General features: G+C 43.2%; 1 protein-coding gene across 6 annotated transcripts in view; it reads right to left on the bottom strand.

Moving 5' to 3' along the window:
• Window positions 1-10,966: 10,966 nt before the first annotated feature.
• The window catches only part of bin1a (bridging integrator 1a), a 31,492-nt gene continuing 23,411 nt past the window's right edge, over window positions 10,967-19,047 (bottom strand). For 2 of the 6 annotated variants that reach the window (XM_072444271.1, XM_072444270.1), the window contains exons 15-19: window positions 18,509-19,006; window positions 17,616-17,672; window positions 12,904-13,035; window positions 12,732-12,833; window positions 10,968-11,389 (exon numbers count right to left, since the gene is read on the bottom strand). In XM_072444271.1, the coding sequence (XP_072300372.1) occupies window positions 11,288-11,389; window positions 12,732-12,833; window positions 12,904-13,035; window positions 17,616-17,672; window positions 18,509-19,006 (891 nt within the window). In that variant the 3' untranslated portion in view covers window positions 10,968-11,287. Of the gene's footprint in view, window positions 11,390-12,731; window positions 12,834-12,903; window positions 13,036-17,615; window positions 17,673-18,508; window positions 19,007-19,047 lie in introns of all 6 variants that reach the window. The other 4 variants (XM_072444269.1, XM_072444273.1, XM_072444274.1 and 1 more) reach the window with 4 other exon arrangements.

Raw genomic sequence — 19,047 nt, 5'->3', positions numbered from 1 at the left:
ATGAAAGTTGAAAAGGCTAAACTCGAAGCCAACCTTGAAGCTCTAAATTATGAAAGAGAGGCTGCAGCTGCTGACGCCCAGGCACAAGTATTGGAAGCAGCAGCAGAGCTAGAGGACGAGGAAGCCCGCAGCAGAAGAGTTTCCCCTGTTCCTGTTCAAAACACACAAGAACGTGTCAGCGACTACATAAAGGATCAAAATGCTCGTCTTGACAAGCCCACTGAATTTGTCTACCTTTCAGACCCGTCAGAGCAGTCTATTGAGCCTCACCGCAAACCTCCAACACCGTACGTGCTGAAGGACTCCTGGCCTGTTCCGCCACAAACTCAACAGAGGCTAGTTTCAACTCCTGCTCCCCAGATACCATACACCTCTCACTCTAATGTCCCGCTAAACACTCAAGGTCCTTTTCTAATGAGGGAAGAATCAGAGCACAACAAGTTTAAGCCCAAGTTAAACTTCCAAAAGTATGCTGACACTTCTCAAACAACTCTTCCAGAGTCTTCAGTTATAATGGACATGGCGAAGTACCTGGCACGCAAAGAGCTCATCAGCACTGGCCTTTCACACTTTGACGACCGCCCAGAAACATACAGAGCATGGAAGTCCTCCTTCTCTAACACAATCAGAGACTTGGATCTAACAGCAAGTGAACAATTAGATTTGCTCTCAAAATGGCTTGGGAAAGAATCGGCCGAACACGTCAGACGTTTGAGAGCAGTCAACATAGCTAACCCAGAGGCCGCGTTGAAAACAGCATGGGAGAGACTTGATGATTGTTATGGCGCTCCAGAGGTCATAGAAGATGCACTTTTCAAAAACCTTGACAACTTTCCAAAAATCTCAAATAAGGACAATCACAAGTTGCGAGAACTGGGAGATCTTTTAAGTGAACTACTCTCTGCTAAAGAAGACGGGTACTTGTCAGGCTTGGCATACTTGGACACTGCCCGTGGCATAAAACCTATTGTGGAGAAGTTGCCATACAACCTGCAAGAAAAGTGGCTCGCTCAGGGATCAAGGTACAAAGAGGCTTATCAGGTCAGTTACCCCCCATTCTCCTATTTCACCTCTTTCATCTGCTACCAAGCTAAAACAAGAAACGATCCCAGCTTTTCACATTCAGGAAACAACGTTCAAACAGAACGCACAATTCCAAAGCATACAAATCCCAGAACTACAATCTCAGCACATAAGACCCAGGTCACTAATGACACAAATCCAAACGAAGCAGCATCAAAATGTGATGTAACCAAGCAGTGCCCTATCCATAATAAGCCTCACCCCTTAAAAAAGTGCCGTGGCTTCAGATTAAAGACTCTTGAAGGAAGAAAAGCTTACTTAAAGGAACAAGGTATCTGTTTCAGATGTTGTTCATCAACTTCTCATCTTGCCCGCGACTGCAAAGTTACACTGAATTGTGATGAATGTGACAGCGAAAGTCATATAACAGCTCTCCATCCCGGTCCACCTAAATGGGCAACTAAAGGCTCAAATCCCTCACATGATGACGACGGGGAGCAAGACAAGGAGGATTCTGTAGCAACTCCTGTTGTCAGCCCCTATTGCACTAAGGTCTGTGGTGACCATCTCAAGTCAAAATCCTGCTCAAAGATCTGTCTCGTCAAAGTCTACCAAAACGAGCATCCACAAGAGGCCGTGAAAATGTATGCAATGCTCGATGATCAGAGCAACAAATGTCTAGCCAGGTCACAGTTTTTTGATGTGTTCAAGATCAAAGCGGACACGCACCCTTACACCCTAAAAACGTGTGCTGGTCTCACTACGACCTCTGGCAGAAGAGCTACTGGGTTCCAGATTGAAGCAGTTAAAGGTGGCATTAGCCTCTCACTTCCAGAACTAATCGAATGTGATGACTTGCCAGACAATCGTGAGGAAATACCCACACCTGAGGCTGCTCTCCACCACCCTCATCTCAAGGATCTTGCCAAAGAAATACCAGTCCTAGACAATGACGCCCAGATCCTTCTTCTCCTTGGCCGCGACGTTCTCCGTGCCCACAAGGTGAGACAGCAGATTAATGGCCCCGGGGACACACCCTTTGCACAGAGACTTGATCTTGGATGGGTATTAGTTGGTGACGTGTGTTTGGGAAAGGTCCATAAGCCCACAGTCCACAACTACAAAACAAATATAATGGAAGATGGTAGACCCACCCTTTTCCGGCCATGCATGAGCCATGTCCATCTCAAACAAGCAATCAGCCCCAGTCTAGCCAATGGACTCTCACACGGTTGCAACACTACAATGGACAGTGACACTCTTGGCCTCACCGTCTTTGCAAGAACTGTCAATAATTACAAACGTGCCTTTTCCATAGAAGACGGACAGTTTCTCAAAGTAATGGATGAACAAGTTTTTCAGGACGAGTCCAACAGTTGGGTCGCTCCTCTCCCTTCCAAGTCTCCCAGACCGCCATTGCCTAACAACCGAGACCAAGCCGTGATGCGTCTCTCTTCACTGCAACGCACGCTAGAGCGTAAGCCAAAGATGAAAGAACAGTTTGTTGCCTTCATGCAAAAGGTATTCGACAACAACCACGCTGAGCCAGCACCTCCACTGCCAGAAGGAAGCGAGTGCTGGTACCTGCCATCGTTCGGAGTCTATCACCCCAGAAAACCCGAACAAATTAGAGTTGTATTTGACTCCAGCGCGCAATGCAATGGTATCTCCCTCAACAACGTCCTGCTCACTGGACCGGACTTAAACAACAGCCTTTTGGGAGTCCTCATTCGTTTCAGAAGAGAAAGAGTAGCTGTCATGGCAGACATCGAACAGATGTTTCACTGTTTTGTTGTAAGAGAAGACCACAGAGACTACTTACGTTTCCTCTGGTACCGAGGTAACGACCCCAGCAAAGACATTGTCGAGTATAGGATGAGGGTCCATGTATTTGGCAACAGTCCCTCTCCTGCAGTGGCCACATACTGCCTCAGGAGAGCTGCACAGAACGGAGAACAGCAGTACGGGACGGACACCAAGCACTTTGTGGAGCGTGAGTTCTACGTAGACGACGGACTTGTCTCTACACCCACTGAGCAAGAAGCTATCAATCTGTTGCAGAAAACCCAAGCTTCCCTCTCAGAGTCAAACTTGAGACTTCACAAGATCACGTCAAACAGCATTGAAGTCTTACAAGCGTTTCCCACGGGAGATCACGCCAAAGACGTCAAAGACCTCTACCTAGATGGAGAAACAGTCTCTGCACAGCGAAGCCTTGGTTTGAGCTGGGAAGTCAAAGTGGATACTTTTACCTTTCAAGTCTCCATCAGCGACAAACCATTTACACGTCGAGGAGTCCTCTCCACCATAAACAGTCTTTTCGACCCACTTGGGTTTGTTGCCCCTATAACCATTCAAGGAAAATCTCTGTTAAGAGAACTGACAATTGACGGAACTGAATGGGATGCCCCACTTCCTCAAGACAAACACAATGTGTGACAAACATGGAGAGATTCGCTACAGGAACTCCAACATCTCCACATTCCTCGTGCTTACACCACTACCTCTCCATCCAAAGCCAAGCAAAAAGAAATATGCATCTTCTCCGACGCCTCTACAAAAGCTATTGGTGCGGTGGCATATCTCAAAACCACAGATGAAGATGGCAAAGTTCATGTGGGTTTCATCTTAGGGAAAGCCAGACTTGCTCCTGCAAACGAGCCCACCATACCCAGACTGGAACTCTGCGCAGCAGTGCTGGCCGTGGAAATGGCAGAACGCATCATTGAAGAGATAGACCTCCCTCTGGATGCAGTCACCTACTATTGCGACAGTAAAGTGGTGTTGGGATATATACATAACCAGTCCAAACGTTTCTATGTGTATGTCCACAACAGGGTCCAGAGAATTCGGCAGTCCACGGAGCCAAAGCAGTGGCGGTACGTGCCCACGGAGCATAACCCGGCCGACCACGCATCCAGATCTGTCCAAGCCTCTCTCCTCACCAAAACTAACTGGTTCACAGGCCCAGCATTCTTATACAAGCCACAACCAGTAAGTGACCCGCAACAAACCTTCGAGCTGGTCGAGCCCGACTCAGATGTGGACATCAGACCACAGGTGACAAGCTGCATAACCAGCCACAGTGAGACGCCACTCATTCCTAAGAGATTTGAAAGATTCTCTTCCTGGAAGTCCCTACAAAGAGCAGTTGCAACCCTCATTCATGTGGCTCATTCTTTCAAGTCTGCAAACAAAGACACCACTGGCTGTAAAGGATGGCACCAGTGTCAAAAACCTTTCCTGGACGTGATGGGAAAGTCCGCAAGATCGAGCTCAAGACAGCAAAAAATGGATTAGCGAAGACGTTCCTTCGGCCCATAACAGAAGTCGTTCTTCTTCTAAAATCAAAGGACTGAATGTTTAGTTGGTTTATTATATGGCATCTATACAGATACCAGGCGGGGAGTGTTTTGCCCTTATTACGTTCTATGTAATTGTTTTGCTAAAGATTGGTTTTAGTGCTTTTCTCCGTCTTTTATTTTGAAGGCTTAGTTTGAGACCGGAAGTTTACACCGGAAGTCGGCCATTTTGTTTTCGCTCATTGCAAACACATGTAACACAGCTTCCCCACTGCCATCCATCATATTGTTCATGCCTTTGACATCACTGTCTGTAAGTTCAGTTTCTATGCTTGATAATGATTCATTTACATGCGTTATTGGTGTTAGATGATTGTCAGAAACGTTACATTTGTCGATGACTGTCAATTTGCATGGTGGTGTCTGCCTCACTGTGTTTCCTGTTTTATCTCATGCTAAGGTACTTATTTTCTGTTTTACAGTTTTACTCTGTTTTTGGAAAGACATTAAACCGGAGCTATGGACGCTACTTCCTGACTCTGACACTGTTCATTTCAAAAGGAGTTTGGCTACTGCTATAATTGTGTTAGATACACACAACGAGAGCAGGAAAGTTGTTGTCCTGTAATCTGATAAGCTGTTAATTCTGTATTAAACTATCATCTAATAATACGGAACAGTCTCAGCGAATTCTTCCCATACACGACACCTCACGGAAACGTCACTCCAGTCACCACACTGATTTTACACAAAACAAACATGATGCTTATTTATTACAAAAAAAATACATAATTACATTAAATGGCTCTGCAGTAGAAACCTAAGGTGACATTTTTAAAGGCCTTACACTTAAGATGGAGCAAAACTATGTCCTCAGTTTCAGGTGCTACTCGTGCTCGCTTGTGATTGTAGCTCAATGGCAGCCTTGGCGGCTCCAAATCAGGCTCCTGCTCCAGGTCAGGCCCCTGCTCCAGGTCAGGCTCCTGCTCCAGGTCAGGCCCCTGCTCCAGGTCAGGCTCCTGCTCCTCCACGACCTTAACGCTGGTGTAAAGAGGCTGAATCAGGATGGTACCAGTCCAGTCCAGAGCTAGTGTTTGAACCAATTATCAATAACTCTGGCATTCAAAATGGCCGCCTGTGTGACAGTCTACTGAAGACACACAGACTTAATCCGTCTTAATTGTGTATTCATTATAATTTGTGTTATTTATGAAGGTTGTTTTATTATGATTCTCATCCATATATTATATAGTGACTCCAGGACATGTCTTTGGCATGTTACCTGTGTGTCAGTGCACTTGGTTTGAAGTGTATATAAATGAGGCTAAATGTTTGTTGTGGACATTATAGATCTACTCAGAGCCACAGCCTCTTGGTCCTGGTTGAAATTCAAAGTAGATTTAGAGATATTATTATATAAACTACAATAGAAGCTGGAGTATAGAACAGTGACAAAATTTTTAGCTGCTTATTAAATGCCAAGACTAAGACACTACATACTATTTTCAAAATGATACATGAATAATATGTTATACATACAATTATTCATAATTTCTTTTGTATTTATTTATTTTAACCAGCAGCTCTGAAATGTAATGCAATTCAATTGCCCAGATGCCACAAAATAGTACAACAAAAGGATGTTTCATGAAGACCCCTCTGAAAGGCCAAACTATCAAATGATAATGGTGGTCTAAATACCCGAGTCAGTGTACTGATGTACTGTTGTACTGTTGTACTGTTGTACTGATGTACTGATGTACTGTTGCCCAAAGCCCGAGCAATGTCCTGTCTGTATGGCGGCTTCAGCACCACGGACAGCACTCCTCCGCTCCCCCTTCCTTACTTCCTCTTTGTGGAAATGCGCCCTCTGCTGTTCAAACTATGTCGTAACTTTAGCAATGATCCAATTGTAATGGTTTGAATAGTGTTCTATGCATGCTGTTCGTGTAATCATTGTTGAGATTTGGTCACTTTTACCTTGTTTTACAGGGAGAAGTTTAAGCAACAATACATCCATCTAAAACTGACTAAAATGCGCATAATTCCATTAACAAAGTTAAAACCATACTTATATGGTTTTATTGAATATTTTTCATGGATAGTTGTGTTTTTACAATACTGTGGAATATTATAGCTAGAGGACCAACATTTCATTGGAAACAATCAAGGAGTACGGTTTGTGGAGATGCAAGCGCGGTAAGAGTAAGACGCATACAGTTTTAGTGCAACAAAACCATGCAAAATACTAATAATTAATTTCCATCCACTACAATTACTAGTTCCTACTATTACTACTAAAATAATGGAAAATGCTAAAGCTAAACTGCTCCTTATGACGGTTCGTTGCATGTAAAAATTAATTGTGCAAAATCATATTTCAGATCATCTTTATTGTTATTGGTCAGTTAGGAACAGGAAAATCCTCATATCCTTTAGTTCTTTGAGACGACACTGGCCTGACTGTGGGTAAAGTCCTCAAAATAAATAAATAGCACACGTATCATAGTGAAATTTTCTCATTTTCACTCAAAACATCAGAGAGAACATCACAAAGATTTCATACCATCCCATTACCCGGGTTTGGTGCTCCATGTTCCATTCCTACTGTAAACGTCAATATCTTAAGTTGTTAGAAATGATTTGAATTGGAAATATTTTTTGTTAAAAAAGTTATGGCATAAACCATTTTTTTCTGCATGGCAAAATTAAAACAACTTTTTCCCCCCTCATTGCAATGTTGGTAAGTTTAACGTCATACTGTGGAATATTCCTGACAAATCAATACTTTAATTATATAGAGGCACAGAGACAAAGTAAAAGGTACATATTGTAACGTTTCTGGTGGAAAGACAACGTTGTCTACATGGAGATGGTTGTGTGCCTAGAATGTTCTAAATGATGGTATTAAACTTATCTGTCTCCAGGCTAAATTACAGATAAGAACACAAATACTTAAGGTTAAAGTCATGCTGGGAAACATTCAAAGGAAAACAATGTGTTGCTGTGAAATGTGGCTAAAGCTAGAATAAAAAAAATGACTTCTCAGCTTTTTTTTGCACTTATTTCACTTCTCTGCAGCTCTACATCGCCTTTTAACATGTTGTGTAATGCATTGGGTTGGGTTATTATCAGATGCATTATGTAGTGGAAATATAATACTTTTAATTCTGTGGGCTCAACATATAAATCAATCCATCAAACTTTATTTTGAGTATAAAGCACTGTCATACATCAAATGTAAGTACTTTACATGCAGGACTGTCACTGGAGATACAGAGGATTATCACATGATCACGTCAGCGTCTGGTGAGAAATTATATTTTTCTGTTTATATCTTCTTTTTGTCGTCTTGTTTTGGCCTGTGTTTAGTCTGTGTTTTCTCTTGTCCAGTCGTCTCGCTCTGATGTGCAGCTCCTCTGAATGAGTCAAAATGAGCCAAAAGAGCGAGACCGCTTTGGATGCTAGCCCTCGCAGGGTTTGCATTGGCTCCTTTGAACAGACCAGCACTGCTCACTTAAGACTGTGGAGACACTTTCGGACCTTTACGATCTGCTCCAAAATGAACCAGTGGAAACATGGCTGTAGTGCATCTTTAAACTACTTCTCGAGATGTCATTTATCCTCGACTCATCTCATAAAGTCTAACTTGTCAGAACCCGAAAACTTAAAAGTCTCAAAAATGTAATTAAATAAATCCAAACTAAAGATAAATACTCTGAATTCAAATCATTTTAACTTACATAGACATTTATTTTGACAGTGTAGAGTAACATTTTGAGGCAAGGCAGAAGAAAATACAGTGTGTAACCACCTCTTTGCGCAGAGCAATAAATAAAATAAAACTATGAAAACAATGGCCCCAAATGTCACCTTAACATCATTAGCATTTGTACATCCAATAGGAGGGGGGAGGGGCTTGTCCGCACAAATACACGTGGGGTGGGGGAAGGGGAGGGGGGGGAAGTCAGCATGCTCACAAAACTCACACGGATATGAATGTTTTCTTCCCCCGTCACAACTTGGCAAAAAAGTACAATTATTTTTACACGACAAATCCTTGCACGATAATACCCGGAACGAAAAGCCAATAGAAGTTCTCAAACGCACACACATGTACACACTCGCACGTATCACAATAGAATATTACATGAAACGCTATGGAAGGATGATTTGTTAGAGGCTATTGGACTGCGGACGAGGCTGAGCTGAGGCTGTGTCCGCATAAATGCATTTGGAAGTCTTTATTCCGTGCGGAGGAATTCGAAGTAGGTGTTTTTCTGGTCTAACTTTGCTTAATCATTCAGCCTGTTGCATTTCTGAGGTAAACCTCCATAGTAACCAAGGGGCAGTCCAAGTTTGGATGGCTTTTAAACGCACTTCCTTGTTCTCACTATGTCACTGCAAACAGTCCATATAAATATTACTCAATTATATGTCCTGCTTACATCTTTTTTACACTCTGTTGGTTAAAATGACCACAATTTTTGAAGTATTCCACATTTAGCGTAAGGTTAGATTTAGAATAAAGGTGTGGTTTTAGAGTTCATTTGGTTGAAACATTTGTCTTTTGAACATGGAACGCCTCCCGCCACGTAATGCCTAACATTTAGGGAGTCCCACCATAAATATGTTTTTAGAAATGTGGAATTTAACTTCACAAACAGCTTCACAAACAGCTACTTGATTGCTGTAAAATGAGAATTTTTACAACAGGTCAAAGTCAAAATGAGAAAAACATAAAAATATGTCACCCATGTCATTTGAACTACATGGGTATTTCTTAATGTATTGCACTTTCCCAGATGTTAGGCTTTTTTTTTTTTAGAAATGCATTGATGCGGAAACAGCCAGAGATCAGAAAAGCAGCAGACAAACAAACCACTCCGAAAAAACACCCTCGACTGGCAATAACGTGGACATATCTGGAGGCTATAATATGTTATATGTAATCATATGTAATCATTGATTTGGCGGCATACAAAAATAAAAGGAGTTGCTCTGGTGCATATTTTGAATCATCTGCATTTTGTCCCGACGCAAATGGAAGGAATAGTTACTAGGATACACACTGATACTTTAGAATCCTTTTGAAAGTGACTCTGTCTAACATTTTCTACCATAGCAGCTCCGTATAAGAATTGGCTGGCTTCACAAGCGAGCCTGGCTTATGCATATTTGGAATCTGTTCATTTAAAAAAAACGTAACATCAGATTCCGTCACAGACACATATAAAAAGCTCAATATCAGGGCTAGCATAGGAGCTAGCCCGTGAGCTAGCTAGTGAGACTGGAGCAGAAGAACGAGGGGCTTAAGTGGGTTTTTGTGAACAACTATAGGAGAACTTACGGGAATTCTATTGTCCGTCAGCGTATGGAAGCTTATTTGTGCCAAAAGCCAATAAAGGAGAAACTTTCTGAAGACAGGGTTTCACTTCACACAGAACTGACTGCTGTTTGTTGCCCCCTGCTGGGCAGAGTAGTAGCAAGCATGTGCTTTTAATGCTACTGAAAAGGAAAAGGCATTAAAACCAAGGCTCGAAATCCATAAGTTTCCTTTAGAAATCAACACAAACATGTCTCCATACGCGTACGGTGATCTACACAGTGCATACCCAGGAGACACTACACTATCTACTGTCCATTTGAGTACTGAACTGGATTTAACATGGCCAAGCCCTTTTAACTGTGGACCAAAGACTCCGGCATAAGGCTCTACATGCACTACTTTTTGCACCTTTAGAATTAACAGTCGCTCACACACGCGCGTGCACAGATCCTTCCACATTTGACTGTTCCTAAATAATACCCATTGGAGAGCAGACACATTGCTGCACGACCTCCTTGTTAATATCTCTTGAAGTATGAGTTTAGAATGAGATGGAGGATAATATACTTTTATGAGTCTTTGTATGTGTTGTCTAAAGCTGAAACTCCCACGTGTTTCTTTCGTTAAAGTGGCACCGATGTAATGGCTATACTTGTGTGTCTGAAAGTGTCAGTAAGTGTAGGGCTGTAGGATGAGACTTTGTTTTTGAAGTGCTTGTTTTTCTTGAATTTGAAAATTGCAAATGGAGAGCAGGGTACAATCGTTTTTTTATTTTGAGATTTGATGTATAAAAAAGTGTTCAACCCCTGGCACTGGCACTGAAGACACGTCATCCTCTTTGCCTATGAGTGTGTGTGCATTCCATTTGGTGGTCACAGAGACATAAAAGGGAAGCCACATCTTGCACCAGGGCAGCTGTTGCTATGGCACTAGCTTAACACCACCAAAGTGTGACTAAGATTGTGTCTGAATGTCCACACTAGCCCCTGACCCCTCACTCATTGGACAGTCCTACACTCTTTATCAAACTCTATAGTTCCTCTAAAATCAAGCCAAAAAAATATTTCTGTGATAAATAGTGATCAAAGCTGTCTGACAAGAACATATTTTTAGACATCATAATCTCACGTGGTTTATACTGACTGCTCTAGTGGCCAGGGCTGGACACTAAGGGTTACTGTAAATACATATACAGCTTGACTACCAAGACTGAGTGAGGGAATAATACCAGCACATTGTGATGCTATATTGGAACAAATCGTGTTGTGTGTTTCATGTATAGATCCATCAATTACAAATGTATTCACCATAAACTTGGCTAACATTATGCATTTGGATTTTACCTTACAATTGTAACTTGCCCTCCATCTCAATTTTCCATGCTCGTATAACAGGACATGAACCTCTTTACTCCTAAGACCCTGCCTTGGATCCTACAGCCCTAGAGAAATGCTCAGGTCCACGGTGAGCACAGTGTAGAGACCTTCCAAAGGTTTGCCTGGAGCCGGGGCCGGGGCAGCTCCACGTCTATGGCCAAAGTCCTAGAGGAGATAAGAGAATCCAGAGGAGGAGAGGAGAGCTGAGAAGGTCAGGGGGAGGTAAGGTGAGGTCCCTCTCTCTCTCCCGCTCTGCCTCACAGGCGCTGGGTGAAGTTTTCTGGAAACACTCCCTTGGCCGCTCTCTCTCTGTTCTGCTGCCAGTCCTGCTGCTTCATGCCCATGAGCCAGCCGTCATCCTGCTCACACGGAGAGGAATTATTAGTGAAAGATATGAAATTTCATTCACCAGAGGGTCAGTGGATCTGACCATGCCAGAGATAGTTATGCCAACTAAGCCACGTGCATATTAAATTAGGTCTCAAGTTTAACTGGTGTAACCTTTGCTTTATTTTGTCCTGTAGCTATTTGACATCAACCTGCCAAAGGACTCAAGATGAATTAGCCATGTTCGCTATAATCTTTACACATATATGCAAAATGTTCATTCATGTTTTTTGTCCCTTTACAAATAAATACAATACCAACTCATAAACAGATGAACAGTAACACAAGCCACTACTGCCACAGGGTTGGTTCGTAGACCTGTCAATTAAAATGCACTTACCTATCATCGAGATGGACCAAAGTTTTGATCGTGATCTAATGATCTTTACTAAACTTGAACTTTAACTATATCAATTTAAACAGTTTAAACTGATGGATAGAGATAGTTTATGTTTTAGGCATTTAGTATTAAACTATAGGCAATCACGGCAAGCAATGACAAAACAATAAAATAAATGGCAAGCAATGGCAAAACAATAAAATAAATGAATAACTATATTTAAATTTGTAGGAAAAATATCCAAATATGCCAATACTGCAGGTCGGGAATCTTGGCTGTTTATCTTCTGTGCTGCACATTCTCTTACTGTGTTCAGAGGCCCGTTTATGCTCCGCTCTCGAGCTTTTAGAACTGAGCGGTCAGCAGCTTTTTTTAGAGCTCTGCACATGTGCTCTGAGGATCACACAGCCTCAAACCCATGGATCTGTGCTCAAACCAAACTGAATAAACCTGTGTGGGAATCAGGGATGGTTGCAGATCTATTTGTAGTTAAGGCTCTGTTCATCTTTCTAATGATTAAACATTAGTTAGAAATAAAGGGAAAATATAGGGAGTTTTTTTTCTTCACCGCACACTACTGTTATTTACAGTAATACGTTAATTGTAAACCACAATATATATCTAAAACAATAGTTAAAATAATAGTGAAATTTCACTGTAGCAAGCAGCAGATATTTAGTTAAACTTTTTAAACCAACATATATAGCCCGGAGTCTGAATATTTGAATAATCACAACTAGTACAGAGTTGAGGGTGGGGATAGGGGGTGGATAAAAACTGAAAACGTTTGAATGTTCAAGCCTCAAATACAGTGAAATATAGGATTACTCAAACAAATCTATCAAATAAACTATGAGAAAGCTAATCACAAGGGAACACCATTATGACATGTTTAAAAGATTTTACATAATATATTTATTTTAGAGAACCTTAGGTGCAGTGCCTCTACTCTGACCCTGCCCTGGTGCACTGACCTGTTCTTCCTGATTGTCAAATTGAACGACCAGCACCACGTCTCCAGCCTTCATGTCCAGCTCATCTGTGTCGTTGGCAGCGTAGTCATGCATGACCTCCACCTACAGCACAGTGTTTCATCAGACCTCCATGTGAACGTTGTGTGTGGTCTCGTTCTGCTCCTCTCCTCACCTTAAACAAAAAGCCCGGGGGCAGGTCTGCTGGTACTGCTGCTGGGGCCACCTCAGTGGGTTCTTCTTCTACTTCTGCTGCTCCTGCTGCTGCTGCTTCTGCTGCCTCTGGGGGTACTGGTGCTGCAGGCTCCTGAACATACAAAAGAGACAGTGAAGTACAGCACAGAGTAAAGTAAATATGACTAATGTGTAAGCATGAAGTGATTTGGTATGATGTGTTGGCCTGCATTCTGTTGCTAGTTGGACAAAACTTACTTTGGTTGATTATTTGTTTCCATTTTGGTGCTTAAGCAGCTGAGATAACGTAGTCTATATCTAGCACTCTGTGGGGGATTAAATCAGCAGCTGAAAGCCCAGGGTCCTCAGGAAAGGGACTTTCCAAACTCTGGATATAAAGTATAATAGTAGCATTATACTTGCATACATTGCAAGAAGCAAGTAGACTGAAGGAACTGTGTGACTCTGCTAGCCATGTGGCACCTAAGGATTCATGCTTCAATAGTAGGCATCCCTACTCAGGCTGCTGCCTCAACAACAAGTGGTACACAATGCATTTCTGCCCTCACATGCAAGGCTTTGAAATTATTTATTTTCATTTAAGTGACATAGAGCTTAAAAGAAACAAACTTTCATTAAAGCGCGGTAGCGGCGATGATGGCTCTCGCCTTCCCGCGCGATCGCCTTCCCGCCTGTCCATGTTTTCTGCTGCGTTTTGCGGCATACCAAACGAAGCTCAGTAATTCACCGTTGATGATTGCGTAGTTTGCGATTCAAATATTAGTTTGTTGTTGTTGTTGTTGTTGTTGTTGTTTTATGGCGGTTGGCATCCAATTGTTGCATTACCGCCAGATAGTAGTTTGTCCTGACAAACTACTATTTGTGGCAGAAAGAATAAAGTCTAAAGAATGAAGTCAAAAGAATTAAGTCTAAAAAATAATAATTCTAATGCGGCACAAGAGGAAATGTCCCATCAAAATAAAAGAGGAAGAGGAAGTGAAGGCATTCATTGCGCCTCTGCTGGCCAATTGTGAAAATACACAATATATGCAATGCACTTTTTTCATGGCGTCTTGAGGAGAATATAATCCATGAGTTTCAAACAAATCAGACAATATTGAGTTTTTCACACAATGGGTAGGGGGCTCTATAGAGTAAGTTTGTTACATGGGAATTAATCGTTTACAATGAGTCCATAAAAACGCATTAGTGAGTGAAATATGAGCTCCGTAGATCAATTCCAATAGGCGTGACTTGTTCTTGAAAAAACAGGAAATTAAGCCTTTTTTGAGGGCGTGTTACGCAGAGACCGTAAAGAATATCAACATTCTTTTGAATATTTATTAAATTTCAATGTCTTTAGATGCAAAAGGTGTTGTTTTGAGCTTGATCGCACAAAAAACCTAGGACAAGTACGATTTTGAAAAAAAAAAGTCAAGCGTGGCGGTGCCACTTTGATTCAACATGGCTGACTTCCTGTTTATCATAGAGCGATGCTACCAGGTGCGTTTTACTCCTCAAAGGTAGCTCTATCACTGTCCCAAGCCTAGGCCAAAGATTAAGAATTTCATGTTTTTTCTTTTTTTTAACTAGTCGCCACTGTCGCGACGGGCGTTCTCGCAACCTCCATTTTATTGGAGTTCGGGCCGAGCCGATCGCGTCTATGTCCCATGTGTGACATTCATCAATGTTAGAGGGTCAAAAATGCCAGAGTTGTGGCAAAATTTTACCATGAAAAACTATAATAAGAAACCTGGCAAGAACAATGTCTCGATCCATTCCATTCTGGAAGGCTCAAGCCAATTAACACTTCTCATATAAAACTAACTGGGCCTGGCCGGGCATAGCCCGAAGGAGCGATGTGGGACCCACTACTTGCAGAAGGATTTGTAAGGGGCAAAAAGATTTGAAAAGTAGTCAAAGACGGGGCCTCGACCGGCCACTGGCCACAAAAACTGGCTCTGAGGACATGGAACGTCACCTTGCTGGGAGGAAAGAGCCTGAATTGTGCGAGAGGTCAAGTGTTACCGACTAGATATAGTCGGCCTCACCTACAGAACAGTTAGGGTTCTGGAACCCATCTACTCGAGAGAGGCTGGACGCTCCACTTCTCTGGTTTTGCTCACGGGGGAAGGCGACGGGCTGGTGTGGCCTTACTTATAACCCCACACTGGACACTGCACCGACCGGAGATTCCATATTTCTACTGGGGTACTTCAGTGCCAACGTGGGCAATGGCAGTGGCACCTGGAGAGGGGTGATGGGGAAGAACGCTTCCCGCAAATCTTAACCTGAGCAGTATTGATTCAGTTATTGGACTTCTGAACATGGTATCAGGACACACTAGGGCGGAGGTCAATGATCCTGTCATCTGACCTTTGGTAGTGTGTCTTGGACACTCGGGTTAAGAGAAGGGCAGAGCTGTCAACTGATTACCACCGGAAGTAAGGGAAATGCCGCCAAGCTGTAGAAGGAGTCCTATGTTCAAATCTAAGCTAAAAACAGTTTTGTTTAGCTGTGCATATGACTGAAAGGATTCTTCTCTGCACTCTTCTCTTTTATTTCTTAAACTGTTTTGTGATTTCTGTAATTTCTTTGTGATTTGAATGCCTTTTTTCCTGTTGTGTGAAGCACTTTGAATTGCCTTGTGTATGAAATGTGCTCTACAAATAAACTTGCCTTGCCTTGCCTATCAGGCCTGGTTGGCTTGTGAGACTCCCGAGGTTGTTGGCAAACTCCCCAGTGGCAAGGCTCCAGGGGGGGGGGGGGGGTTGAGATCTGTCCAGAGTATCTTAAGTCTCTGGATGTTGTGGAACTGGCTTTGTCTCTGCAACATCGCATGGCGATCGCGGGCAATGCCTCTGGACTGGCAGAGCAGGATGGTGGTCCCTCTGCTTAAAGATGGGCTGCAACGTTTTTTAATAAGTGGAATATAGCTTTCATTTTTTCACAACCAAGTCTGGACGGTTAGTTTTAACCAATGACAAAAAAAATCACGAGTTAATTCGGCCAAACCCGAGAAAACGCCATAGCAACCGCCTTGGTAACCGAATGCTTTAACCGCTGTCGCAAAATCAGTGACCTCACATCGGTGACTTGCTGTAGCTGGACCCTCATTGTTCTCGTCTGAAATGTGCTAAACAGAGCGGAATTTTCAAATCAAATCAAATCAATTTATTTTTGTAAGGCCCAAAATCACAACAACAGTTGCCTCTGAGGGCCACAGGGAGAAATGAATCAACAATGTCTGTGGTGGCGATGAAGTCAGACAATGACGACTTTTGCAATAACAAGGAGATGTGTAGCACTGCACTGCTCTCAAGAGAGAAGCGGGCTCTTTGAGTGGCTAAAATGGAAGATTAGAGGACGTGTTCTTCAACATATGCTGTTCATCATCTGATGAAATCCGCTCACTTGATGAGGATTTAGTTGTATTTTTGTCCACTTCAGTGTAAATATCCTTTGTGTTGACTAGACAATGTTCCGCTGTGACGACACATTTCCGGGTTAGGTGAAGGCAAATACACGGACGCAGCAAAAGAGTGTAATTCTTTAAAACAATAGTTTATTTTTATGTTTATACATCTGAATATATTAAGACTTGGATACTAACGGCCGACGATGACTTGACAGCACAATTTCAAATAACTTTGCAGCAGATCTTTAAGAAAGGGTTGTGTTCCAACTACAGAGGGATCACACTCTTCAGCCTCCCCGGTAAGGTCTATTCCAAGGTACTGGAGAGGAGAATCCGACTGATAGTTGAACCTCAGATTCAAGAGAAGCAGAGTGGTTTTCGTCTTGGTCATGGAACACTGGACCAGCTCTATACTCTCCCATCCGGTGCTCCAGTGTTCGCATTGCCGGCAATAAGTCAAACCTGTTCCCAGTGCATGTTGGACTCCAGTTCTGTATTTTTAGGTGCAGTCGGGATTGGAGGGTGTACGGTTAGCAGCCGAGTGTGAAGTAGATGGGAAGTAGATGAGATCAGCACCTACAAATCCAAGGCCATGGTTCGGCTGGGTGTGTGAAGAATCCTTGCCCCAAGTGGAGGTTTTCAAGTATCTTGGGGTCTTGTTCACAAACGAGGGAAGGATGACGCATGAGATTTACAGGTGGATCTATGTAAAGTCGGCAGGAATGTGGCCACTGTAGTGGACAGTTGAGGTGAAGAATGAGCTGAGTCGAAAGACAAAGCTCTCAAATTATCCTTCAATCTACATTCTTACTCTCATCTATGGTCATGAGCTTTGGGTAATTAAGGTATCCCACCGGGAAGAGGCCCCGGGGAAGACCCAGGACACGCTGGACAGGCTATGTCTCTCAGCTGGCCTTGGGACGCCATGTGATCTACAGGAGGAGCTGGGGGAAGTGTCTGGGGTCAGTGACATAAACCCATAGGAGTGTCGGGATTTATTCATTTTAGCTTGACTTGGTAAAATCCTGATAAATATTTTTGTTTCTAACTAAGTTCTGCCAAGACCCAGTTAGTAAACATGTCCCAAAGCCCTAACCTTAACCAAATTAAACTGTTCCCAAACCTAACTCTAAACCTGATTGTGAAAAAAATCTTTTTCCACCAATGCAAAGTGTCGGTTGTGTGGCATAACTGGGTAGTGAAAAAAACATTAGTGAGTTAGTAGGGCGCTGTTGTGCAGAGCCTTATTTTAACAACTGAACCCTCCAGCTTGTACAGAAATCTGCTGCTCTCACCTCTTCTGCTGCTGCTGGTGAGGCCTCAGGTGAAGTGGCAGCTGCTCCCGAGTCACTCTGACAGAGGGAGGAACAGAGCAGTGTAAGTGTGATATACAACCAGAGCGGTTCAGACTCACAGAGGGAACATAGAGCACCATGACGTTTGACACAAGCACACGGACTGCAGCAACATTAGCTCTCCCCAGGTCAATACCAGATGTGTGATTTGTCCCGTTTGAGTGCAATTCTCAGCATCTAAATCTTTAGTATATCTAGTGCAGGGCTCTCCAGATATTTTTCACCAGGGGTCACTTATTTAAATATACATGAAGCGGAGAGCTATCGAGCCGAGGGCCCTAGACTGGTGGTAAATACCGTCAATCATTCAAATTTAGTGCATTGAGCAGGTTAGAACGAGCCACCACAGATTTATTCTGGCTTGTAAAGTCTATTTCATATGAAAAAATTTGGTTTGGAGGTTACGATGTTAGAGCATTTTCAAACTAATCAAAAATTGGCCATAGTTTGGACACATCTGGTCTACTGTCTATGAAGTGTGCCTAAGAATGATGTGCTCATAAAGAGTTTTAAAGAAAACCTTATCATAACCTGATCCATTTTAATGAGAGCCACACCTTCACTCAAGAAAATGAAATGTTGAGTTAAATTAAATGTATTATGCCAAAGAAATAATTTATATTACCTTGATCAATATGCCATAATACATTAATTTAAATCCTCATTCAGAACCAGAAGGCGGACCATCTTGATAACAATAGCACTTCCATATCTACAGTCCCTGAATTGGTTAGCAAGCAGGTAACTTTAGCACTTGAGTTTCACACCTCCTCCTCCAGAGCCGATGCATCCACCATCGTTCATCCTAATGCATCTCTCTTTGTGACCGTTACCTGACCCTCCTCCACATCCTCCTTGGTGGCTGCCACTGGCCCTGGGGTCACCTCTGTTGCAGCCTCCTCCTCTGCCTCTGGAGGTTCCACACAAGGTTCCTCCAGAGGTTCCTCCAGAGGTTCTTCCAGAGGTTCTTCCAGAGGTTCTTGCAGAGGTTCTTCCTCCTGAATTATTGGATCAGCCTCGTCAGCCACCTCATCGCCCCACACCTCCTGCCCCGGGGACTCTTCCTCATGGATGGGGACATCTTGTTCATAGTTGCCCTCCTCGTCGTGCTGCGCGCCCTGGTCATCCTCTTGGTCCCAGCCACCCTGACCAGCAGCCACCGGGTCGTAGCGCACTGGAAGGGCTCCGTCGTCGCCCCAGCCCTCCTGAGCGGCCGCAATAGGGTCGTACCGGACGGGCTGAGTGCCATCGTCCCCCCAGCCCTCCTGAGCCGCGACTATGGGGTCGTAATGATGCGTCGCGGGCTCCTCCTCGCCAGCGCCCTCGTCAGTCTGGGGCGGGTAATGCAAATATGGGTGTGGAAGAACATTTC

Source organism: Eucyclogobius newberryi, unplaced genomic scaffold (genome assembly GCF_026437365.1).
Source record: "Eucyclogobius newberryi isolate DKJ021-1_F unplaced genomic scaffold, fEucNew1.0.hap1 SCAF_14, whole genome shotgun sequence".
Classification (NCBI taxonomy): domain Eukaryota; kingdom Metazoa; phylum Chordata; class Actinopteri; order Gobiiformes; family Gobiidae; genus Eucyclogobius; species Eucyclogobius newberryi.
This window is presented reverse-complemented; position numbering and strand designations above follow the sequence as displayed.